The sequence below is a fragment of the Musa acuminata genome, chromosome BXJ1-11 (assembly GCF_036884655.1).
Source record: "Musa acuminata AAA Group cultivar baxijiao chromosome BXJ1-11, Cavendish_Baxijiao_AAA, whole genome shotgun sequence".
NCBI classification, from domain to species: Eukaryota; Viridiplantae; Streptophyta; class Magnoliopsida; order Zingiberales; family Musaceae; genus Musa; species Musa acuminata.
In genome coordinates, this window is record NC_088337.1 from 26,367,384 (window position 1) to 26,387,422 (window position 20,039).

The following is a 20,039-nucleotide window of genomic DNA, read 5'->3' on the forward strand; positions in this document are numbered from 1 at the left end:
TTAGGATTCGAAAGCAACTGCAATATAAAAGACAAAGGATTTAAATAAATTTCTACTTGAAGAACTTATCATGTCTTTGATGACCTATGAAATGACTTATGTGGCACTTGACGAACTTGAGAATAACCTTCCAAAGAACAGGAAGAATTTAACACTTCAAACAATAGAATACCACTTAGATGATGATGATGATGATGATGATGACTTTGAACTTCTCACTATAGAATTTAAAAAGTTCATGAAACAAGAATTAAATAATAAAAATCAACTTAAAAAGAAGTTGCGAAAGAAGAAGAAATTATTCAAGATGACTTGAGATGAATCGAGCTCATCCGATGACAAAGAGCAAACCAATGAAGACGAAACGACGAACTTCACCTTGATGACTCTTGACAATGAGGTAAACAACTCAAACGAAACTCTTTTACTTTATTTTAAAATTACTGAATGATTTTTCATGAGTTATCTTTAAATTGGTTAGTAAAAAATAAAAAAAATTATAAAAATTATATCATGCTTTTTTTATTTTAAAAAATAATTATAAAAATTGTATGTTTTGTGATAAAGGAACAAAATGTTAGATTTAAATCTAATAATAGTTCTATGTATGTTTTTAAGAAGAAATAATATGTATCTTGATGATTTTCGATTTTGATTGAAAATGCTTAATGTCCAATGAAACCATACTTGATGTCTTAATGAAAATATTAAGAGGTTTGATATTATGCTTAATAAGTTTATATTTCAAAATTATGCATGATGATTCTTGTAATTTATGGCTTATCGATCTTTGCCGTAATAAAAATTGATTTTTCAGTTTTAAACATGATGTATGTTTTGATTTGGCATAAATGAAAAAGGCATGCTTGTGTGAAATAAAAGGGAAATATATTTTTTTTTTAATTTTTCAATCCTTACCTTATCGAGTTTTCAAAAGGGAAGATTGATAAATTTGTATCATTTTTATGGATCGCTTGGACTATGAAAATGATTTTGATGATTTTATGATTTGAATTTGAATGAGTTTTATCCGATCTTAATTTCTTGGAATTACTCAATTTTTTTTTTAAAATCAAGATCTCTTCTTTGTACTCCTATGATTTTTTTATTTTATTTAAAGAAAAATTTACCATATGAATCATGTCTTTTGGTATTCACATGATCTTATCTTTCATGATATGATATTTTTTTTTCTCCTTGAATTCATGAAGTATATCTCATCATCAAAAAAAATTTTTTCTTGATATCTTCCATGTGATAACGTCACATTGAATATTTACACATTTGTGATATTCCTCTCTTTTTGCCTATGACTAAGGGGGAGAAAATAAATAATGAATGTTTGGTACTAACATGCATCAAGTGATAAATGCCTAAAAATTTTAATATCTTAGTATAATTTATGATATACCCATAGTGATGATTGATTTATTTTAGTATCATGCATGAAGTAAGAAAATGTCGGATTTTAAAATTATGTATGTTTTAATTTAAAACTATAATGATGCACAAACATATTAAAAAAGGATTGATACTTTAACTTTATCATGATTTGAAAATTGATGCAAAGGGAAAAGACTTACAACATTGTAATTTTCCCTTTTTTTTTTGACAATAACATAGGAGGAGAAAAATTACTAGCTCAATATGTAAAATTTGAAAACTTGCAAAAAAAGCAAAAACTTGCTAGCTTGCTCATCTCAAAAGATGCAAAAAATTTGTCAACTTTCATATATGAAAAACTTGCTAGCTTGCATGTTCTAAACTTACTATCTCACTTTCTTTTTCAAAAACTTGCTAGTTTGAACATCGTAAAGAAAAGCAAACATATTAACTTGCACATCTAAAAAAATTTACAAACTTGCAAAACTCAAAATTGTTGCTAGCTTGCATGTTGTCAAATGATGTAAAATTTCACTAGCTTACGCTTTGCAAAGGAAGCAAAAAAAATTACTAGCTTGCACTTCTCAAAAGAGAAGAAAGAACTCACTAGCTTGCATGTTCTAAAGTTCTGAAAAATTTACTAAATTGCTAAGCTTTCATATATCTAAAACCTGATAGATGTCCTTATCCTTTTTGTTGATGACAAGGGAGAGAAGGTATGATGATAATCATGTATTGTATGATGTAATTATGAATGATGATTTGGAATCATACATATAATGATGATTTTATAAATATATATAATGATTTAATATTATGCATGTAATATTTTAATTTATGATAATGATGTATGCAATGATGAAATATCCATAATGAAATATTGCTTTCACTTGAATTCAATTTGAGTTCAAGGTTCTGTCACTATGACATATTGATAGGGGGAGTTAAAGTTAACATCGTCATCAATTAGTTGTCATCACAAAAAAAGGAGAGATTATTGAATCTCAAATTTTGATGATGAAACCAATTGATAATGTTTATGATTTGATATGCGTTTTGAGTGACGCATGAAGCTTTGATCGGGGAGAGACAATTAAAGTAGGAAGAATCATGTTAGGCCGAAAAGAAACATGTCAGAAAATTGGACGTCAAGCCGGATGATCAATTGACGTATCGGCAGAAGACTTCGGACTATAAATTTGGGCATCGGGTCAAGAAGAGCGAAAATTGTACTAAGAAAATCGGAGTTGCGGAGGTCAACTGACTGATTGGGCAATAGGCCACAAGAGAGGACTATGCGCCAAAGAATCAGATGAAGCATTGATGAACCAATGACACACCAAACAACATTTGATTCAAGCTTTATAATAATTATCTAGATCAAAGTAGGTTTTAACTACGATAGCGATCAAGGCATAAAGCAAAATGAAGTCCCGGAGTCGAGAATAAAATTTTGTTAGGAGTTCGAGAGTTCGTCGGAAGGCCGGACGTTCGATGAAAGTTCTGCCCGAATTGACTTAGAAGTCCAAGAGCTTGCCAAAGAAGCTCATTGGAACTCACCGAAAAGATTGTCATAAAGTCCAAGAGCTTGTTGGGAGTCCGCTGGAACATTACCGAGAGATCGTTAAAAGTTCGCTGGAAGATCGCTAGAAGCTCGTCGGAAGAAACCTAGACTAACGAACTTATTTAGCTTAGTGTATGTCTTAAAATTCGTAGTTAGCACATAATTGGGTTGGAATTGGGCCAAATCAATTAGGGGTCAATTGAGCCTAAGTTTGGGTTATGTTTAGCCAAGTGAAAGGCTCGAACAATGTCCTGACAAGTGGCACCATCATGGCATAGTCTCCGAGACTATCGGGCGATGGTACCGCCTAGACACAATCTCCAAGAGACCGTCAGGCGATGGTACCACCTAGTGTTAGTGCTACAGGCGATAGTACCGTCAGTACCTCGAAAATCGGGGATGAGACACTTTTAGGTTACAAATTTGAATCCACTTGAGGCCTATAAATACCCATCTCATCTTTGGTTAACATACACAAGCACAAAGAATTTAAAAGTAGGAAAATGCTATAGTAATCGCTTGAGATATCCCCTCCTCTAAATTCTAATTCTAAGTTTAGAATTCTCTTTAAAGAGGAGTGAGTGCTTGTAATAGGTTGTCTCCTAAACCTGTGAAAAGGAGAATAAGAGTGTAAAAAGGATAGTTGGTCTTCGTCCATTAAAGAAAGACCGGTAGTGGAAGCCAATAGCCTCGAGTGAAGAAGAATCGGGAGTGGATGTAGGTCATGACGATAAAACCATTATAAAATCGGTTTGCATTTCCTTTTGAGTAATTTACCTTTACTGCAAACTGCTTTACCTTCTTATTATTTTCACTACGCTCCCTTACGCTTTTAAGTTAATATCTTTCCGAAACAGGTTTAATCGAAACGAAAGATTTTTTAACAACAGTTTTTACCGCTGTACTAATTCACCCCCCTCTTAATGCCGACTCATTCCTAACAAAATTGTCATTAATATCATATATTTTATTTATCTTCATAAATTATGTTAAGATATTGGAATATCATAAGATTTATATTTAAAGGAATGATTTTATTCAACATTGTAATATATGATATAATATTATGGTGATGTAAAAATGATTAAATTAAGGTTTGTTGTGTTTAAATTATTTAGCATAATGAGAAAAGAAGATAAATTTAAGCTCCTTATCACATGAAAATACAAACTTCCATCCTCTTAAAGATTAAAAATAACATCAGCATATTACTCTTTGATTATATATGAATGACTCTTAGACCAATTTAGCTGTTAACAATTAATAATATTCAGAAGATAAGATGGAGAAAATATTAAAAATGTGGATGAGTGGAATCCTCCCAATGTTGAAGTTAGAATAAGTTGGCATGATAATGATGAGTTATTAGAGAAGATACTTTTGATTTATATGATTATATATGAAGATTTCAATTATCAATGAATTCGATTGAGGCTGCCTTTTTTTTTCGTTAGTATCGTTTGTATGATTGGATAGAGCATCGAATCCACTGAGGTTGAGACCTAAAAAATTATATTAGAAGTGTCTGACAAAATTCTTGATGAAAAGATTTAGTTAATATAAGGCTTTTACATCAATAACTAATTTAGATTAGACAATAAATAATGATATATGATCGGATAAGTGGTGTCATGTTCCTAGCCATAATATATTTGAGACTTTTTTATAGTGTGATAGAGAGTTATAAAATTAAATTATGTCTAAAAGAATAAAAAAATATAATTATGTCTAGTCGAATCAAAAATATAATTATGAATATGAATCATATCAACCTGCTAACCATGCAAGTGCTGGTCATATCAGTCAATCAATCAATTGGTACATAATTTCCCACCCCTGCACATATTCTAATGATCGATGACACCCATTCATTAGGTGGCGAAGGTCACCTCACCTCACCAAGACAACAATTTGGCACGGTGAGAGACCAGAACACAACAACAAAAACAATACAAGTCTTCCCTCATCACCACCGTCTCCAACCACCACCATCTCATCTCCTCCATCCCCACCTTCGCTCTTTCTTCCCTCCGCAGCAGAGAGAGAGAGAGAGAGAGAGAGAGAGAAGCGGAGGTGTTAATGGTGGAGGGGAGAAGGGCTTCGATCCTCACCCACCCCTTCGCTGCTCTCATACTGATGGTTCTCGCCTCCTTCTTCCCGGTCGCCACCACCGCTAACCGACAGCGCCACCAACATAGCCACCCCGATGTCCAACATGAGAGAAGAAAGATGACCACGAAGAAGAAGAAGAAGAAGCCACCGCCATCTCCCCCTACCGAGACACAGCTGCCTCCATCCTCCTCCTCGTCCTGGGAGCAGTTCAAGGGCCTGCTAAGCTGCCGGATCACCGCCGCGTCCCGCGTCCACGACCCCGCATCGACCGCCGGGAAGCTCGGCCGCGCGGCCTGCGGGCCGTCCATCTGCGCCCTCCGCGACGTCGTCGTCCACCGCTCGGACTCCGACCCCAACTCGGACGCTGGCTCCACCTCCCAGCGTGAGACCGCGCCGCTGGCTCCGGCGGTCCGGCCCGCCCGGCACCTCCCCCCACCGGTTTCGTCCCTCGGTTGCGGCAGCTACTACTCCAGGGGCGGAATGCAGCTGCCCAAGCTGGCAGGGTGCTACGAGTGCCACGCAGTCTCGATCGATCCCTCCTCAAGGTGCTCATTTCCTGCTCAGCTATGAGGCAGATTTAGATGAGGACTCCATCACCGATTCATAGTGTTGGTGTACGCAGGAGGTATCCGAGGCCGAGGACGACGCTGTGCTCGTGTTCCGAGTGCGGCGAGGTGTTCACCAAGCCCGAGACACTGGAGCTGCATCAGGCTGTGCGCCATGCTGGTACTGTTCTTATAGATTGGTTTGAGAGGCAGAAGAACGATGATACTGTCACGTACAATACAAACACCATCAGCTCCTCAATTTCCATCTTTTTCCTCTCAATACACACACACACAAACAGATATATATATATATATATATGAAAATTGGAGTTAAATGAAGATTATACGTATAATTGGAATGATTCGTGTATGTTTCTTTGTCAAACGTACGTATATTTCTCTTAATTGCGTACGGCGCAGTGTCGGAGTTGGGGGCGGAGGATTCGGCGCGCAACGTAGTGGAGATAATCTTTAAGTCCAGCTGGCAGAAGAAGGACCGTCCGATCTGCAAGATCGAGCGGATACTAAAGGTCCACAACGCCCCCAGCGCCGTCGCCCCCTTCGAGGACTACCGCGCCGCCGTCAAGTTCCGCCGCCGCCACCACCCCTCCCGCTGCGCGGCCGACGGGAACGAGCTTCTCCGCTTCCACTGCACCTCCCTCGCCTGCGCTCTCGGCGCCCGGGGCTCCACCTCCCTCTGCTCCGGCCCGAGCTCCAGCGCCCCCTGCGGCGTCTGCACCATAATCCGCCACGGCTTCGGTGGGGCGCACCACCCCCGCGGCGTGCGCACCACCGCCAGCAGCGGCCGCGCGCACGACGCCAGCGGCGGGGGGGAGCGGCGGGCGATGCTGGTCTGCCGAGTCATCGCCGGGCGCGTCCAGCGGCCGTGCGACGAGGAGGAGGATGAGGATGAGGATGCGTACGACTCGGTGGCTGTCGGGTACAGCGGCGGGAATCTTGAGGAGCTGCTGGTGGCCAATCCGACAGCCATCCTACCTTGCTTCGTCGTCATCTACCGGGCCCTCCTCGATTAGCCTCATCTGCCAAAGATACAGTCTTCTCTCCCTCTTCTACTCGAGGATACAAAACGACAAGTTTGTCTTCAACATCTTGGTGTTTGCATGGAGAAAGACAAGGGTGTGTCACCCTCCCCAGGGCTGTTACCTTCTCAAGCTGCTACTATTTGCTGCTACATAAAGATTCTTCCTGTCTTCCTGCCCTTTCAGTCTTTCTTGAAGGATCTGCCTTCATCTATATCTCTGCCGAGTTCAGAACCATCACCTTCTCAAGCAACTACTATTTGGCTGCTACATAATGATTCTTCTTTACTTTATATGTATGCTTAAATAGAGATGGGAGCCATTGCAAAGCTTTCAATGCTTCTTGATAAGGGTAAAAAATGGCGATGTGACACACCATGACGTCAGCCGACGCCTCATGCCTCGATCGACGCAACTGCACTCGGTTAATCGAGCCGGAATACTGGTCGAGGCGCATTAACACCTAACTCAGGCTTGGTTCTTCACGTTACGCCAACCTCATGTCAGACGCTATCAGCCTGCCTCCTGCAAGCAGCCACATCAGGTAACATCAAACTCATCTATAAATACCCCAGAGTTGTCGCGCATGGGGCTGAGGCAGCAGGCTGGCCGTGCATGGGGCTGAAGAGCCGAGGCAGCGGGCTGCACCTTCAGCCGAGCAGCTGAGGCGAGCGGCCGCGCATGGGGCCGAGGCAGCAGGCTGGCCGCGCATGGGGCCGAAGAGCCGAGGCTGCGAGCTGCATCGTCAGCCGAGCGACTGACGCGGGCTGGCTGCGCATGGGGTCGAGGGGTCGAGGCAGCGGGCTGCGCCGTCAGCCGAGCAGCTGAGGCGGGTGGCCGCGCATGGGGCCGAGGCAGCAGGCTGCGCTGTCAGTCGAGCAGTTGAGGCGGGCGGCCACGCATGGGGCCGAGGGGTCGAGGCAGCGGGCTGCGCCGTCAGTCGAGCAGCTGAGGCGGGTGGCCGCGCATGGGGCCGAGGCTGCAGGCTGGCCTCGCATGGGGCCGAGGAGCCGAGGCGGCGGGCTGCATCGTCAGCCGAGCGGCTGACGTGGGCTGGCCGCACAAAGGTCTCGGACCGGCAGTCGGCCCTCGGCCTTCGGATCCCTCGTCATTCAGGCCCCTCCTTCTAGCGCCAATCTGTTAGTGTAAATAACTTTTTTAGCCGTGGCCTCGGGGTCGACGCGGCTCGTTCAGGGGGTCCGAATGGCGGGGATCTTGCGTGGGGTGCCTCGGGTCCTCCTGGTGGCCGACCTCGGTGGTCCGGTCTGGATGTCCCGTCAGGAGGAGAGCTCTGCCGCAGTGTCGGGGAAGAGGCGACCTTGTCTCGTACTTGCACACTGGTCGGGTCAGAAGCTCAACCCGACCCCTCCGACGATCAAGTCAGCGATGTGGAGGGGATTGTGGATGAGGCAGAAGAAGAGCCTCTAAGTGTTTTGTGTCTGAGTGAGTTCCTCTTCCCCTTGTTCGTCTAGAACTCTGGGGTATTTATAGATGAGTTTGATGTTACCTGATGTGGCTACTTGCAGGGGCAGGACAGTACCTCTCGTGGCGTCTGACATTGCCACTGGGGTTGCGTGGAGAACCGGGCTGCTGTAGGGTATGGGTACGCCTCGATCGACGTGCTCCTTTGCCTCGGTTGAGCGCACGGAGTCAAATGCTGAGGTTGTTGGCTGAGAGCTGGTGTCGTTGGCGCACATCAAGTAGGCATTAATGCTTGCTTCCTCGGGCAGTGCGTCCACCTAGCGTGGCTGACGTCGTGGCATCTGTTGCCATTTTTGCCCTTATCACTAATCATTGTGCAATGATGAAGAAAAAGAAATAGCTACCATTATTATTAGGATTCCAATGAGAAAATCACAACATCCAATGAATCAAAACTAATAAGCTTAAACTGTAACACTCCTAATCAAAGTAAAAATAAATTGATTTATAAGGAATATATGGGTTTAAACATTTGAGACTTGTAGTTTAGTTAATGGAAGAATAATTTCATTAGATTGAGTGGTGACAAATGGTATCCAACATCGATACAGTGAGGAATTATGACGAGTCCTAATGAATCGTGAGAGATCAAATGAAACAAAATGTATATACTCAAAATTGCTTGGAATAACAAAAAATCCTTCTAAATTAAACCGGCTTAATCCAACCAGCCGAATCGACTCTGACCTGGACCGACCCGGTTCGGTGCGGCCACGACCGGCTTTTCTCGGCCTAGCCCGAAAGCACAGCGGCGTACTGCAATCTCCTGTCTTGAGGAGAAAGAAACCGAGACCAAAAGGCTACCCCTCTCTCTGTCTCTCTCTCTCTCTCATCAACGGCGACATGGCTCTCCGCCGCGATTGGGTATACGAGAACAACGGAGGGTGCGCACCGCCTCCCGGTCTCCACCTCCTTTGAAATCCCTAACATGTATGTTCTAATCTCTCGTTTCCTTTTGCTCAAGGACGTGCGTCGCGATCGCGGGATCGGACTACTGCGTCATCGCCGCCGACACCAGGCTCTCCGTCGGCTACAGCATCTACACCCGCGACTACTCCAAGATCTGCAAGCTGTACGGTGGAATGCCCTGTGTTACCTTCGGTTGTTGGAGTTCCCGGCCTGGGATCTGAATCCATGCTTATAAGCTGTTTGTTGTTTTGTCTGTTCGTTGGGGGTGCAGAGCGGACAAGTGCGTGATGGCGTCGTCGGGCTTCCAGGGTGATCTGAAGGCTTTGCAGAAGAACTTGGCGGCGAGGCACTTGGTAAAACAGCGATTTTTATTACATCGTTCCATTTGATAGTTAGATCGTGTATATGTCCATGTTCCTTTGGTGCTATATTTCTAATTTGTGTGCTTATTGTGTTTTGGTGCTCATGCTTGTCGATAAGGAAACCGCGTTCAACAAATGACTTGTGTTATCTCAGATCTTTAATCAATTACCTCAATCATAGAAGCAATTTACAGTCTTTAACAAGTCCATTGCTGCAAAAGAATCTTTAGATCAAAACTGAACTTAAACTTTCAGTATTACGTTTTCAAACAGCTGCAAATAGAGAACTGGAAGTATGAAAGTAAGCAAACAAGACAGAAAAGGGGGGAGGACTAAAAAGAATGAAGCCTTCAACTAAGTTTGCTTCACAGTATTCTGTGGAAGTTTTTCATCAGATGGGAAGCTACTAACTAATATAACTACCACCCTAACAAATAGTAGATGCTCATCTTCGAGCATAGTCAGAGTTCGATCCAAAAAGAAGGTAAGATTTAAATAACCTTTGTTGGACCTCAAAAATAAGAAAAGCAATTACTTGTTTGTACAAATAGCTGCTATTACAACAAGTATTAAGAAAATTACATGATCAAAGTGGAAATAGTAGAAAAAAGACTAAGAATGAGTAAGTGAGACAGGAATTTTAAAAACTGGCATCATATTATCCTTCCTATCTATTCTTGGATGACACCCAGATTTGCTGATGATACAAAAGAAACTACTAGGGACACAATACTAAGTAGTAATTTCGTATGGATATATCCTCAATGATCAAATCCAATACAATGCATTGCACATGCTCTTAGATGGTTGCCAACCAGCTGATAAGACATATTCTAGAACTATGATTTATGTCTAGTATTTTTTAACACAAATAGAAGATCTAGAATTGTAGCAAGATCTGAAGTTATAGTGGAAGAGTTGAATTTTAGAGAAGATTGATCAACTTGTTTCAAAGTTCAAACTTTGTATATACATGACATAGACCATAATTAGGAAAAACTTCTTTTCTATAACATACATTATTGTCATAACCAAAATCTTTTACGGTTTTTTTATCATCCAGGATATGCACAGGGTTGTATGTAATACAGGTTTAAGTGCATTAATTTTTCTGGTTAGATTTTCCATCATCACTTATTAAAAACATACAAACTCCTGCTAAGCTATCATCTAAATGATTTTTCCCGATGTACTTCTCTATATTGTTATTCCCTTGATAAGGTGTCCATTCTTGGAAGGTTCTTGTATGTTGAATGGAACATATTTCCTTCTGTATTGATCTTTTATTTTGTGCCAGGAAACTAACTGGATAACCTTCTTGTGACATTTTTAGACATAACTCTAACCACATGATGCATCTCTATAAGTTTTACACTAGAACACTACATGTGCACATTCAGATAGTTATGGACACCAGGAATTTCATATATTATAATCCAAATCCAAAATTATCAAGCATAAATCCTTTCATTCTTTGAAAAAATAAAGTCAACTTGAAGATTGTCAAATTTTCTTGTGATTCTTGGAAATCTGGACATGAAATTGAAAACTCATCACGAATATTGTTTCTTGATTGTGGATCATAAATACATAAGTTCTAGACAATGATGTACCTAACATCTTACAATTTATATTGCCGGGATATTTAATGATCTCATGTTTTTTCAACTATTGGTCTTCAAGTCTCTATAGGGCAAAATAACATTAACTTTCACACCGGAACTAATTGTAACAAGCTAGTAATTTTGATGTTGGTTATTGCACAGCTGCAGGCTTTAAACTGTGTGTCCCCAATTAGATTCTGAATATGCAATAACAGTGTGGTGTAGTTTAGTTCATAAGTATGGAAATCCTTAACCTCTCAATGCATAATAATCTTTAGTGGTAATCAATATTTTGGACCTGTTCTACAGGCATCTCTGTGATTCTTTATTTAAATTATTACACTCGTAATCAATATTTTGGACCTGTTCTACAGGCATCTCTGTGATTCTTTATTTAAATTATTACACTCTTGAGACAAGCGTGGTCTATAAGTTTTATGGTGAAAGTAGGCTGTTAGTTATTGAGATAAAGTATAGGCCATATCTCTCCTGTTCTATTGGCTGAGTGTAAGATGGTGGGTGTCATCAACATTTGAGATGTGCAGTGCTTTTTCTTACATTATAATAGTAAAGATGCCTTCACCTTTAGGTATATGCCATCTAAATGCTTCCCCTGAAGATGCAGGGTGGACTTCAACACGTATAATTCATGAGTTAAGTTGGTATGATGGCTCTGTCCTTCCCATGGTAGCTTTGAGGTAGTCTTGTTTTGACTTAAATGACCACACATCTTATTACTTGAAATCATAGGAGTTCGTGGGTCATGTACAGTTTGTTGCAGTAAAATAGAAAGGAAGACAACACACATAAAGCTATAGTGAGTGACTGAGCATACTTTGGAGGACTTAAATTGTTAACAGCAGCAAAAACTTCATCATTGCTGAAATGAGTGATCTTTTGTGTTTGTTTGAGAACTTTGAAATCACATTCTAATGAATTCTGATATCTGATGCTATTTAATCAAGATAATTGAGGCTAAGTATGAGTAGGATTGTATTTGTCAGGAGAAAGATGAAATAGGCAAAGATTCCAAAACATATTTTCTTTTACCAAAGTGCTGCACGAGTGAATATATACATGGCAAAAGGACGTGAACCCCAGAAATTTGTAAATAGGATAGTGGTTGCAGTTTGAATTCACATCATCCGCCTAATATTTTTTAAAAATGGTGTGGTGTTTTGAAAGGTGAAGGTCCGAAAAAAGTATGTTATAACACTCTAAACAAGGAATTGATTTTGGACTATCATATATGGTAGAAGGTTAAACTGTCAAATTACCTTCTTAATGTGTGGAAATCTGTGTTTACCCACACCAGTATACAATTCTTTTGTATGTTGGCATCTCTGGCTAGAAAATTTCTGTATTAGAATTAGTTGGGAATATAATATGCTTCTACAGCGTGATCGATAGAATTACTTGCTGATGTTTCTAATGCTGCAGATCTATCAACATCAGCACAACAAACAGATGAGCTGCCCTGCCATGGCTCAGCTCCTGTCCAATACACTTTACTACAAGCGATTCTTCCCGTACTACACTTTCAACATACTAGGTGGACTCGACAGTGATGGTACGAATTCTCATGGATTCGTAGCCCAAACTACAGCTCTTATCAAATGTACTTGAACATATTAGAATGTGATCATTGGACTGATTTTTGGTTCAGGAAAGGGTTGTGTTTTCACATATGATGCTGTTGGATCATATGAGAGAGTTGGGTACAGTGCCCAAGGCACCGGTGCAGGACTCATCATACCTGTTTTAGACAACCAGCTGAAATCTCCCAGTCCTCTATTATTGCCTGCCAAGGTCTACCCATTTTGCTTGATAAAATTTTTTTAGAGGTGTCATTACAAGAATCCTCATTAGCGGTATAACCATTGCATAATTGAGCAGGATGCAGTCACACCTTTGTTGGAATCAGAGGCAGTTGATTTGGTGAAGGATGTGTTCGCATCAGCAACTGAAAGGGATATATATACTGTATGTATTTTTTCAACTCGATATGGTCATGAGTTTGTTTCCCTAGCAATTACAGGTCCAACATATCCATCCCAGTGTCATTCTTTTTTTTCTTGATGGTACTTTTGCAGGGAGATAAAGTAGAAATTGTTGTTATAAATGCTTCGGGCATCCGACAAGAGTTAATGGAGCTGAGGAAGGACTGACCACCGGATTGGGAAAGGGGAGCTCGAACATTTTGTGCACTGTGGGATTTATAGCTAATCTTCGCTTAGCTTTCGACTCTACTTGGAAACCAGTGTGTTGTCTTTTGTTTGCTTCCAGAACTGGAAACTTGGATGTCTTTGTGGATTCAAAGATTATTGGTTATTTTCCTTAGAATTTTTTTTTCTTCTGATTTTGCCTGGGCATGACTTTTAACTTGATGATCAAAGAAAAGTTGTTTTATGATCGAAGAAAGGAAGAGGTGTTAGGATGATGGATAACAATGAAAGACCAGGATACAGAAATATTAGAATGCAATCTTACACGTAATTCTGGGAATCACATCTCAAGATTATCTCATGATAAACTATATATATGCTAAATTTAAATGCATAGGGGTAAATGTGAAATCACGGGCTGATACATATGCAATTTGAGGTTTTTACATAAACTTTAATATAGTGCATATAGTCTTGGAAATATTAAGATCCTTCAGACAAGTAGAGACATGTTAGTTGTTAGTACTTGATTCGCAAAATATTTTTCATCAATTGGAGTTCAACAAGTGGCCCAATAACTCGAAAACGATAAAACAAATCACTAAATGGAAGACATCCTTCAAGTCATTCCCTGTTCGCATGATATTTTCTTAATCACTCACTATTACGGTCTCCAAGTTATTTGTAGTTGATAAACTAGTTTTATATATCTTATCACACAGATCGTGAATCAAACAATCTTGCCATTGCATCGAGGCTCACTCTTACTAATCTCGAAAATACTATTTCAATAAAAAGTCAATTTTATATGTCAATAAAACCACTGAACTTCATAAAATGTTGCCATCAGTCTCCATATAGCTAAACATTTCCCATGATTTCATGACAAGAGCATGTTTCGAGTGTAAATCTACTCAGTCCAATAAGTACCAATGCAGTACTGGTTAGTAGCAACCCTCTTTCTACACCTTTCCAGCAAGATTAATGTTCACCTCTGCTTACCAGCATGAGGATCTGCAAGCAAATAAATGGAACTACTAAAGCACTGCAAGTGATGTTCTGGGTCAGCTGGAAACCTTCTGTTTGTTAATCTTTTTTGGCATAATGAAATCGTCATCGTCGTCGTCTGCTTCTGAATCACTAGCCTTCTGCTTCTTAGGGATCTTAGTCACAGTTTTGGAGATTGTTTTTGGAACTTTCTTAACTGTGGCGATCGATGTTTTCTTGACAGAAGCTACCTTCACCGGCGAGCTGAGCTTCTGTTGCTGGGCCTTCTTTAGCTTCTTCTCATGGACCTTCTTAGCTTCATTTAATGGAAGCAAACCCCATTCCATCATCCTAGGAAAAAAGGCAACATTTAAGTCAATAAGCAGAATATTTTAGCCAGTAACATGACCAAAGGAAGCATAAGCCAAATGCCATGTTAGCCACCAAAGATTTGGAGACAATGCAACCATTGACAGGTTTTTTCTTTTTCATTATGGTATCAGCAACCATAAGCGAGATGGTCAACTATAGCAATGACCGCATTAGTATGTAAGCATGAAGAAAAGTGCAAACTGTCACAGTAGTTCATAATTTTTCCTTCTGAAATTACTATGCTTATAATAGTTATGAAGACAAGAACTCGGTAGTTACGCTGGCGAGCCTCTTAAGAACATTTGGGTTTGGTGCCAGAATGCTCAAATTCATACATCACTCTATAATCTAATAACATTCATTTACAAATAATCATCAATTCTAGCACAGATGATACAAAGAACTCCTAGTGTTAAATATCCAATAGCTACAAAAATAGTAGCATGTCATAGGTAAAATGAGCCCCAAAAAAAATATGACAAGGGGGAAAGACAAATCATCTTACACAATTCAAGCTCTAAGTATGAACCATCAATGGATATTCATCCTGCTGTTCCATCAATTCATATTAAGGAAGCAATAGGAGGGGTATATAAATAAATGCATTCCAGGAAAAAAAAGTAAAACTGCATGTAATTAGAACAATCATTACTTCAGAATCTAACTCGATAGGTAGATAGATACTTATCATAACATACGATGAGCACATATTTCTTCAGCAATTAACTTAGCTTAAGAAGAATATGCTGAACATAAAAATGTAAACAACTAAGACAATACTATGGATCTTTTGCAGCCATTGAGCTTTGATGAGAGCAAAATTGTTAGCTAGACTAAGAGACATCAAACTTTTGTTTTATTGTTTCTGATAAAATGAACTTAGATCCTTCTCTACCTCTTCTGATACAACTAATCCTAATTGCTTCACCTCAATGCATCAGCACATCTATAGCTATCGTTTAAAAGATGCATATCACCTTAAACTAAGGTCAGGTATTAATGCTCATACCAAAATTTTATCAAACCAATACGTATCAACCAACACGCTGCATCAGAGTAGTCTTAATGCTCATACCGAAATTTTATCAGACCAGTACGCATGCGGCATCAGAGTCATGGGCAGAACATGGCAACAGAAGGAGGATGTTTATATTGTAAAGCTAGCAAGTTTCACCTATAAGACTACAACAACAGCAAACCAGAGTATAAAATTTGTTCGGAAAGATGAGAAAGCTTAAGATGCAATAAGCATGTGTTTTTATCAATATGAGCTCAAATACATTAGGTTTAACATTCATTTGTAGTATCAATAAAATCATAAAACAAATAGTAAATTCCTTATATCTTCATATAGCTAAAGAAAAAAAGAAAAAAGCACTGTTTTATGCACGAGAAAAAGAAGAGGAAGAACACCAGAATGCAGCCATTTCGCTCTCTGGAACCTGATCGTAGAGCGTCTCATAGAAAATCCTCAATGGATCTCTCTGAAACATCAAAAAAGATGCAACAAGCAAAATTATCCTCAACCAGAAAACCTAACATAAGTATGCGGAAGAGCGTTCAGAGTGCTTCTTTCTAGGGAGAAGAAGAACATACTTCCTCCGGTGGGTCGTGTCTCTGCCCCGGCAAATCATAAACCTTTTTCTCCCTCTTTACCTTCCCGGCAGCAACAGCAGCAACGGAAGCCTTACCCTTCTTCCCGATCACCTTCTCCTCCCCAATCCTCTTCTTCTTCTTCTTCATCTGTTTCTTCTTGTCCTTCAACAAGAAGAAGAAGAACCCAAATCAAATCCACAGCCAAAGAAAGCCAAAACCGAAACGCACCGGAATAAAAGCCGAAAACCTTGAAATCCTCATCTTCTGAATCATCCGCTTCTCTTTTCTTTGTTTTGGAGGGCTTCCCACTGCTCTTCCCCTCTTCCCTCTTCTTGACCTTCAAACACATTTCACCCCATAAGCACCTATAGAACAGCTAAAGAAAAGCTCTTTCTGCAGAAAATTACATTTTGATCCTGGTATCCGTCCTCTTCTTCTTTTTTGACCTTAGAAGAGGGGCTTTTGGATTTCTTGAACTTGGATTTGGAGAGGGAGAGGGGCAGGTTGTCTTCCTCGTCCTCGTCCTCGTCGTCTTCGCCATTGCCCGGATCTTCTTTCTTCGCGGCTTTCGCCTTGGAGACGACGGAGAGGGGAACGTCGTCTTCGTCGTATTCCTCAGCCGCTTCCGCCTTCACGGGCTTCCCCTTTCTCTCCGCCATCGTTGGAGAGCGAGGAGAGGAAAGCAGCGAGAGGGTTTACGCCTTTGGTACGGGACGGAGAGGGGAGAGAGAGAGAGAGAGAGAGTTCGAAATCTGAAGTAGTGATGACCACCTCATCCGTTGGATCTAAATCGAACGGTTCGCCATGGAGACGGCGAACGGACACGCTTAGATTGGGTCCTGGCTCAGCCACTGAGCTCACGGCGCCGTCGAAAGTGCGACAGCTGTACTTTTTGATTCGGACTCATGGTCTTAAAGACAGGTCACCATAGACGATTTGGGGATAACATGACATCGATTTTCTAAATCCTTTCATCACATTATTTGAACTTAAGAATAATAATTAACCCAAACAGTGAATATAATTAGTTTTAGTTACATCCCGAGAGAGTCATATATTGACTCATAATTTGGCTAAGAGAAGCTTCAAATATTTTTATATATGGTTTTGATCCAACTTTAATGGGCGAGAAATAAAGTAAATCATTTTATTTTTTTATAATAATAATAATAATTTTTTTTAGTATTACATTTTTTATCTAGAAAAAAATACTATTGACATCTTGATCAATCTGACATGATGTAGACTCTTGCACATACGAATATTCGAGATATCTTGGATGTGAAAATAATGTACTTTCAATATGGAAATATTGTGCTTCATAGGATTATTGTATTCTTAAGGTGTCACCTACATGAAGACCAAGGTTGGGAGGGGTTTCTCAATCCGATCGAGTTAGTAATTTGAGGTCCCCAGATATGAGTTTGAATAGTTTAAAACAAGTCACTTATATTGGGTTTAAGATGTGATGTTATACCTTAGAGGATAAAAAGGAAGTTTATGATTATCTTCCTCTTTATAATAGATGAGAAGGAAGCTTGTGATTGTCTTCTTTATTATAATGGGCAAGAAAGAGGCTTGTGTTTCTCTGTTTTCAATTTTCATCCATGTAGGCAGATGGGTGGAGGGTGACTTGGATCTCACATAGAAATCACATGTTAGATAATAATATATTCTCTATCATTTGTCCCCTCTCATAAGTATGTCGGTTAGTTCGTCTCATATGAGAGCATTTGGGATCTCATTTTATAGGTCGATTTTCTCGATTTAGGTGTTTTGGGCACGTTAGCCCTGTGTTTCTACCGTAGCATATTTCTCTTAACGTAAGTCAAGTTTTCATAACTAATGCATCTCGGGCACATTTGGCCTTGTGCCTTCGTTGTAGCGAATTTATCTTTGCGTGAGTTAGGACTCACACGTCTTGAGCATATTCAGTTTTGCGCTTTTGTCATAACAGATTTATCTTTGTACCGGTCAGGTTTTCCCAACTCACGCATCTTGGGTACATTTGGCTTTGCCCCTCCCCCATAACGAATTTATTATTAAGCAGGTCTAGTTTTCCCGACTCAAGCATCTTAGGCGCATTTCGCCTTGCGCTTCCATCGTAAAGGATTTCTCTTCACGTGGGTCGGATTTTCCTAACTTATGTGTCTCAAGCACATTTGACTTGACCTCTTCGTCGTAGTAGATTTATCTCGATACAGGTTGAGTTTTCTCAACTCATATGTCTTGGGCGCATTTGGTCTTGCACCTCCTCAATAATAGATTTCTCATCATGCGAGTTGAGTTTTTTGACTTACGTATCTCAACTCTCAAGTGCATTTGGCCTTGCATCTTCACCATAGCATATTTATCTTATCGTGGGTTGAGTTTTCCTAACTTACATGTCTCATGCGCATTTGACCTTGCACCTTCACTATAGTATAGTTATCTTGGCACAGGTCGAGTTTTCTTGACTTATGCATCTCAAGCACATTTGACATTGTGTCTCCGCTATATTGGATTTTTCTTCACGTGGGTCGAGTTTTCTCGATTTACACATCTTAAGCGTATTTGGTCTTGCACCTTCGTTGTAGCACATATATCTTGGTGCAGGTCAGATTTTCTCGACTTATGTATCTCGGGCACATTTGGCCTTACGCCTATGCTATAGCATATTTTTCCTCACGTGAATCGAGGTTTCCTGACTAGTGTGTCTTGAGTAGATTTAGCCTTAAGCTGCCATCACAACGGATTTATCTTATCATGAGTCAGGTTTTCTCGACTTATGCATCTCAGGCGCATTTGGCCTTGCTAGTCATAGGTGTCCTACAAGCCAATCAAGTGAGTGATGGCACGTATGACATGATACACATTATTTTCCCTTATTATATTATTTGGCATTTTTATCACTTTATATTGCTTACTGCATGCATAAATATATTGTGATGTTCATGGATCTGTGCAATAAGAATCAAATGGTGATGAGATCATGATAATGAGACTGATTCACCTTTAAACACAGATCCTAAATAATCCTGGTCATAGGTTATTCGAGAGAGACATCGAGATAATCGGACAAAATAGTGTGTTGTATACTAGTCCATATGATAGAGGCAGTTGATCTCATAGCTACCCGTATGGGGACACTAAGGATACGGTGCATGAGCTTATTGGAGAATGAGTTCACTAATTGATCCACTTATGGAATGCTGGATGGTTGATGGTCACTGATTGTCAGACAACAATTCTGTAGTCCCAGTAGTGTATCTGATCCTTAGATTTGAGATATCAAAGATGTACTATATGAGTACTCCACTCTTTGATACTATACCTATAGGTTTGGAAGTTCCAAATCTAGTACAACCGGTTATTATGAGTGGCAGCCAACCTTATGAGGGCTATTGAGTGTCGATAGAGAATCATCCGCTCTCGATATCATGAGAGGAATATCATGTATATTCTTACTCAGATAAATTCTTAGCTAAGGTCGTTCGGATTGAGAGAGAAAGATTTTTCCAAGAGAATCTGGTTAGAGTGAGACTTGATGAGAAACCGTACGAGCTTGATAACACCATGACTGGTATGCAGTTTATGGGATATTAGATGGACGGGGGACTATATGTACATGGTAACTAGGGATAGATAGGTCCAAATGATTAGATTCCCCTGTATCATTTGAGGACTGTGGCTTAGTGGCTTAGTACGTCTGTAGTCGATGAGTCGAGTGAATTGTTATGGAGATAATAATTCACTGAGCTAGAAGGAGTTCTAACGGGTATGACTCATGGCCAGCTCAATATTGGGCATAGAGGGTCACACACATATGGCAGGCGTTGCGACGAGTAGAGGTTCATATGTGAGATATCCATCAGAACCCCTATCTTATTGGATATCCAATAAGTCCCTAAATTATTAGATCCATGAATGAGATCC

At 40.2% G+C, this 20,039-nt stretch overlaps 3 protein-coding genes across 3 annotated transcripts; 2 read left to right on the forward strand and 1 right to left on the reverse strand.

The window, feature by feature from the left end:
- Positions 1–4,832: 4,832 nt before the first annotated feature.
- Positions 4,833–6,940, forward strand: LOC103971641 (uncharacterized). The gene is made up of 3 exons (XM_009385707.3): positions 4,833–5,604; positions 5,682–5,785; positions 6,028–6,940. The coding sequence occupies exons 1-3, from the start codon at positions 5,027–5,029 to the stop codon at positions 6,639–6,641; spliced, it is 1,296 nt and encodes a 431-aa protein (XP_009383982.2). The 5' UTR covers positions 4,833–5,026; the 3' UTR covers positions 6,642–6,940.
- Positions 6,941–8,855: 1,915 nt separating this feature from the next.
- On the forward strand, positions 8,856–13,356 carry LOC135597397 (proteasome subunit beta type-1). The gene is made up of 7 exons (XM_065090303.1): positions 8,856–9,013; positions 9,094–9,201; positions 9,310–9,391; positions 12,445–12,574; positions 12,671–12,813; positions 12,901–12,987; positions 13,098–13,356. The coding sequence occupies exons 1-7, from the start codon at positions 8,973–8,975 to the stop codon at positions 13,170–13,172; spliced, it is 666 nt and encodes a 221-aa protein (XP_064946375.1). The 5' UTR covers positions 8,856–8,972; the 3' UTR covers positions 13,173–13,356.
- Positions 13,357–13,954: 598 nt separating this feature from the next.
- LOC135597398 (uncharacterized) lies at positions 13,955–16,856 on the reverse strand. The gene is made up of 5 exons (XM_065090304.1): positions 16,532–16,856; positions 16,372–16,461; positions 16,125–16,286; positions 15,942–16,012; positions 13,955–14,507 (listed from the first exon to the last, which is right to left on the reverse strand). Exons 1-5 carry the CDS (start codon positions 16,781–16,783, stop codon positions 14,234–14,236), a joined length of 849 nt encoding a protein of 282 aa, XP_064946376.1. The 5' UTR covers positions 16,784–16,856; the 3' UTR covers positions 13,955–14,233.
- Positions 16,857–20,039: the final 3,183 nt, after the last annotated feature.